Genomic DNA, 6,791 nt, shown 5'->3' on the forward strand with positions numbered 1-6,791 from the left:
AATCAACGAGCTTCTGAAAGGCGACGTCAAGGGCAAGACACCGCTGGCATGGACACCAGAAGTGAAAACCGCGTTCGATGCAGTGTTCGGAACCGTACGATAATTATCGAACACATACGATAATTTTATGTCTACGTACGATGTACGATATCATATTATTATCGTACGCAGATTGTACGATAATTTTCATGCATTCAAAATTTATTTTATTCTTACCCTCTCAGACAATATCACGAAGACTTTTTTTTATTCGCGAATATTTTTTTTCTTTTAGGAAAAACACGTGGTTTTTGNATCATCACTCTTATCTTCTTGGAAATTTTCTTCATTTTTGTTATCATTTTCTTCACTGTTATTATTATTATTTTTAGCATTCTCTCTCTGGAATCTCTGCTTAGAAAACCTGAACCATGCTCCAACAATTGTACCAAAATCACTTTCAGACAATTTTTTGTCTATAGCAGTAAAGAAATCTGCAATAATGAAAAAAATTTTTTACATAAATATTATATGTTTAGAATCAAATGAAACTAGAATAGAAGAGATGAAATATTGTATTTCATTGTTATTTTTATGGAAAATACTACCTTTGCACACACCTATGCAAGTAAGATTATTAATAGCGAAGTTGTTTCGGCGACCAAGCCATGAATAATTTCTTTACAATTTTTAAGATTTCTCTTTCCAAGTAAAGACCTCAACATCCCGCCCGCCTTGAAAGAGTATCTTTCAACATAATAAATTATATCCCAACTGTAAATATTTACATCAATACACAATTTAATACTCCTTAAATAGTTAAAATTATCCCCAGTATTCTTAAAATTAATATAATACACCCGTGTTATACAATAATCTTAGACACTACAAAATTATTTCACCCATATTTACACAATATAATATGTTACACAATTTTTTTTCAGTTTTATTTATTCTCATTACTATAATACTAGCTTATTCACTAATTGTCCGATAGAAAATTTTTTACTATATTATCTTTATCATATATATTCAGTCTGTATTTTTCTTACTTGGTAAAATGTATATTTTTGATACAGGTCTTTTAATTGTTCCTTTTGCTACGCGCACTGACACTACACAAGTCACAATATCACTTCCCATATGATTATTAACAATACGTCAGAGGCCACTGCATCGGCGGCGTGTTATCCTCACGTACCAGTACCATATCTCCAGGGTTCAAATTGCGGAATTGAAACGATGTTATTGTGCAATTTTTCATGAATAATACGTGGCTCATTTGATGCCCATTTACAAGTTGAAATCCTGCTGTTCTAAGAATTGTTTTGAGTTCGTTTTTTAATTGTTTGGCATCCTCAATAGTTCCAGCTCCTGTGAGAAGATCGTCAACAAAAAAATCATGTAATATCGAATTGGTAGCTATGCTTGCTTTTGGATAGTGGACTTTACATTGCTTGTCAAGTTCGTTTAAACACTGAGTTGCCAGAAAGGTTGCAGATGCTGTTCCATATCTGACTGTATTTAGTTCGTAGATTTTTACAGGTAATTCGTCACTTACTCGCCGTAATGTTCGTTGCATTGGACGATCTTCCTTTCTTACTAAAATTTGCGTGTATATATATATAATAAAACAGAAAAAAGTACCACTTGTACAGGTGCAGGTGCATGTTGAATGTTATTCAAAGATAAGCCTGATGATGAGTTCGCGGAGCCGTCGAACACTACACGTAGTTTTGTTGTGGTACTAGGTTCCTTTTTAACAGGATGGTGATGTAAGTAAAAGTGCGGTATGTCATGAATTCCTTTAGTTTCCTTAATTTCAGTCATATGTCCCAGTGCTTCGTATTCGTCCATAAATTTGATGTATTCTATTTTTAAGTCCAGATTTTTACTAAATTTGCGTTCCATCGTTGTTAATCTTTTATAAGCTAAATTTCTTGAGTTACCTAATTTTGATATGTTATCCTTGAAAGGAATACTTACCACGAAGCNACAAAATAAAAGTAGCCCTGACGATACTGAAATACAAACCATAAAAAATGTATTTGAACAAGTTGGTTATACTTTATTAAATATAATAAATTACTATTTGCTCTCACAAATTTGAAATTTGCCGCTCTTATCACGTGTAGTAGAACCAAGAGAAATAATATTTTCCATACAAAATAAAAGTAGCCCTGACGATACTGAAATACAAACCATAAAAACTGTATTTGAACAAGTTGGTTATACTTTATTAAATATAATAAATTACTCATTAGAAATACGAGTAGTACCACACAAAATGAAATGTTCAACAGTAGTGCCAATATGAAAAGTCAGTAGAACTACAAGAATAGAAGAATTCAGACCGATAAACATGTTACTGCATGAAGTAAAATATATTGTTGTATACTCTAAAATAAGGGTAGATTATATAATAAATCATTATAGACAGTAATTGCTACCCCCACTACGCTAGATAAGATTTTTTGTATAAAAGGGGATGCTCTGTCTACCACTTCCAAATTTCAACGAGGCCAAGAGAACCAGAATCGGCTTGCACTCCTTAATGAAAATCTAAGGCTGGATCACCTCAACAAAGAAGAAAGAAGTTCTTTACAACAAATCTGCAAGAACTTTAATCACATATTCTATCTTCCGGGTGATCAACTGTCCTTCACAACAGCCATCCAACACGAAATACCGGTCACTAACACAGGTCCAATCTTCACAAAAACTTATAGGTATCCCAAGGTTCATGAAGCGGAAGTCAATAAGCAAATAAACAAAATGCTGGAACAGAACATAATCCAACCCTCTACGTCACCGTGGTCCTCTCCAGTCTGGGTCGTTCCTAAAAAAGCCGACGCTTCGGGAAAAAAAAAGTGGAGAATTGTGGTGGACTACAGGAAATTAAACGAGGTCACCATCGGAGACGCATATCCATTACCTATGATCGAGAGCATACTAGACCAACTAGGACAATCGAAATATTTTACTACGTTGGACTTGACTTCCGGGTTCCACCAAATCAAAATGGCCGAACAAGAAAAACAAAAGACAGCCTTTACAACTCCTCTAGGTCACTATGAATATAACAGGATGCCCTTTGGATTGAAAAATGCTCCGGCGACCTTCCAAAGGCTGATGAACAACGTCCTTACCGGACTACAAGGCGTAAAATGTTTTTTGTATCTGGATGACATCGTCATTTACGGAAAATCACTCCAAGATCATAACAACAAATTAATAGAAGTCTTTCGACGCCTCGAAGAGCACAATTTAAAATTACAACCGGACAAATGCGAATTCCTTCGAAAAGAAGTCGCCTATTTAGGACACATCATATCCGACAAAGGAGTTGAACCCAATCCGGAAAAGGTAAAAGCGATTCAAGGAATCAGGAAATTAAAAAACCCCAAGGACATAAAATCTTTCCTAGGTATTACCGTAAATTTATTCCGAATTTTTTAAAAATCGCTAAACCTCTAACAACATTGCTAAAAAAGGATGCTAAATTTCAATGGTCAGAAGAATGCGAATCGTCATTCAACACTCTCAAGAATATACTCACCAAGGAACCGATTCTCCAATATCCGGATTTCCAGAAACCGTTTATTCTGACGACCGATGCATCAAATGAAGCCATCGGAGCCGTATTATCTCAAGGAAAAATAGGAGCGGATCTTCCGATCTCGTACTATTCCAGAACTCTGAACAAGGCGGAACAAAACTATTCGACCACCGAGAAGGAACTTCTGGCGATTGTTAAACATTTCCGACCCTATCTTTTCGGACAGAAGTTTACCATCTGCTCAGATCATAAGCCGCTAATGTGGTTAATGAACTGCAAGGACCCTTCGAGCCGGTTGGTACGTTGGCGCCTCAAACTTCTGGAATATGATTACGAAATTCACTATAAACCAGGAAAATCCAACACTAACGCTGATTTCCTTAGTCGACCAATTAATCAAATTAATCATGACAACAAATTAAACTTTGAAGATTTCAAGACTTATCATCAAAAGAACCTCGAAATACCAACTCCTCCGATGGATAAAACGGAAAAAACGAAAATCATGAATTTAGTCATTCCCTTCGCATGCGACGCACTCAGCGGAAACCTTCATTACGACTACGTAAGGCAAAATTTTCCAACCACAGATCTCACAAGCAAAAATGTTGGAGAAGTAAGAACGCTTAGACTACCAGCCCAAACTATTTACCTAATATACATTAAGCAATTCACCATGGATTCTGCAAACTACCAAACAGTATTTGATACTCTAATTAACTTAAAAATCGTCCTCGATTTTAATAAAACAAAATCATTCACAATCATCAACCTGAGTATTCAAAATCCCTTACTACAACCAAACACGTTAGAAAGTCTTTTACATTATATATTCGAACATTACGATTATAAAATCTTAAACAATGAAAGACTCTACATTCAAACCCCAGAGGAAATGGAGTTAGTTTTAATCGAAAATCATGATCATCCCATATCAGGACATCAAGGCTTTCAACGGACTTACGAAAACATCAAGGAGCGGTACCACATGAAAGCGTACATCGCGGATTACATCCGAAAATGCCAAATTTTCCAAGAAGCTAAAACAAATTTTAAACCGAACAATACTCCGATGCTGATCACCACAACATCTAGCAAATTTTGTGAGCAACTGGCGATGGACATAGTAGGACCTTTGCCAGGAACCGAGAACGGCAACAGATTTATTTTAACCCTTCAAGATGATCTTACAAAATTCATACAAGCATTCGCTATGCCCGAGCATAATGCTAACATCGTAGCCGTTCACTTTCTAAAATTCTGCACACAATTCGGTTTTCCAGATAGCATATTATCCGATCAGGGTAAAGAGTTTACTTCCAACACCTTCAAGGAATTCAATAAGTTAATCTCTGTAAAACAAAAATTAACAAGTCCATATCACCCACAAACTAATGGTTCATTAGAGCGAACACACCTGACCCTTAAGGACTATTTCAAATGTTATGTAAACAAGGATCAAAATGATTGGGACCAATATCTAAATTTAGCTGTATACTCTTATAACACTCACATCCATAAATCAACCAGTAAAACACCATATGAATTAGTCTTTGGTCAAACCCCTAGAATCCCCAATACATTAAATCATCCTAAACAAAAACCTAATTATTCAGATTTAGCTCAAGAAATAAAAGTTACAGAAAATAAGAGAAGTAGCAAAAGAAAATCAGTTAGCAAATAAAGAGAAATCAAAGCAAAATTATGATAAAACTCATAAAAAACAATACAATTTTAAAGAAAATGACTTAGTTCTCGTATATAACTCTTTCGCAAAAAACACTAATAAAAAACTCTGTAAGGATTATAAAGGGCCTTATAAAATCATTCAAGTGCATAAAAATAATACTGCATCAATTAAAATAACTAAAAACAAGTCAAAAACATATCACTTTAACCTTTTGAAACCTTATGTTTCAGAAAAGAAGAACTAAAATCACGAAGATGAAAGCCATTATCCACACTATCATTATTCCTTTTCTCTTCCACTTCTCTCAATCATACACTATCACAGCAATAAATAGCTCGAGTGGAATATTTTACAATCACCTAGGCAAAGCTAAAGTTACTAATCAAAAATTTACCTTATTGACATTCGTTAACGTATCGCATATAGACAATCATATTCAAACCATTAACATGCTCTATTATAAGTCTCTCGGAATTTGTAATAAACTAACCTCAAAACATATCGATTTTCATTGCCAAAATCAATTACAATATATTAATACAAAACTTAAATTCATTAAAAATGATTACAATATAATAGCCCATCAGGTAATAGGAAATCGAAAAAAGCGTGGTCTCGTCGATGGTATCGGCGATGCTTTCAAATGGTTATTCGGAACTCCCGATGCCGAAGATGCACAGTTTTATACGGATTCTATCAAAAGCTTGATAGGTAATCAAAAGCAAACAGAACTTTTAATGCAACAACAAGTTAGAATCGTACAATCTACTATCTCAAATTTTAACAATTCACTACAAATCTTAAATCAAAATACAAAAACATTAAACGAAAATATAATGAAATTTGACGAGTTTATATCCCAAACTAATTCTTTTGAAGAAAAGCTTCAACTAGAGAACCAGATAAGCCAACATATAATCACTTTAGTTGAAATGACTGACGAAGTCCAAAATATCTTAGGTAAATATATAGATGGATTAAGCTTAGTAAATAAGGGTATTATAAGTTATCATATACTTAATCCTGAAGATTTACGTTCAGAATTAAAAACAATTAGTATTAGGCATAATTTACCTTTAGAACCTACTTTGGAAAATGCACTCGTCTACTTCAAACTCATGAAAATAAAGGCTTTTATAAAGAATGAATTACTAGTAATAGCTTTCGAGATACCAATCGTAAACTCGCTACTATATGATCTTTACGGTTTGTATCCGCTATTTACGCCACATCAAAGCGATCCCTACCTCTTTTCCTATATCGAACCTTCTAAACCTTATATCCTACTATCCGTAACAAGAACAGTATTTTCATCACTGAATAACCTGCAAAAATGCCAAGAGTACCTTCCAAACCAATGGTTATGCGATCAAGTTACGATTTCCAAACGCATCGATCACCCAATCTGCGAAATTCAGCTGTTCTTTAAAGAAGTAAATCACATCCCTAAGAATTGCCAGGTTAAACATATCTATGCAGATACCGAACTCTGGCATAAAATCAACAACAACAAATGGATCTACGTTCTATCCAAGCCTACGAGAACCAATATCCTATGTAACC

The 6,791-nt window shown here is 34.4% G+C and overlaps 1 protein-coding gene across 1 annotated transcript in view; it reads left to right on the top strand.

The window, feature by feature from the left end:
* Positions 1-300: 300 nt before the first annotated feature.
* LOC112904948 overlaps positions 301-6,791 on the top strand; it is an 8,824-nt gene continuing 2,333 nt past the window's right edge. Inside the window, exons 1-2 of the mRNA XM_025976274.1 lie at positions 301-1,524; positions 5,459-6,785. Of these exons, the coding sequence (XP_025832059.1) occupies positions 5,483-6,785 (1,303 nt within the window). The 5' untranslated portion in view covers positions 301-1,524; positions 5,459-5,482. The remainder of the gene's footprint in view (positions 1,525-5,458; positions 6,786-6,791) is intronic.

Source organism: Agrilus planipennis, unplaced genomic scaffold (genome assembly GCF_000699045.2).
Source record: "Agrilus planipennis isolate EAB-ADULT unplaced genomic scaffold, Apla_2.0 scaffold17, whole genome shotgun sequence".
Lineage (NCBI taxonomy): Eukaryota > Metazoa > Arthropoda > Insecta > Coleoptera > Buprestidae > Agrilus > Agrilus planipennis.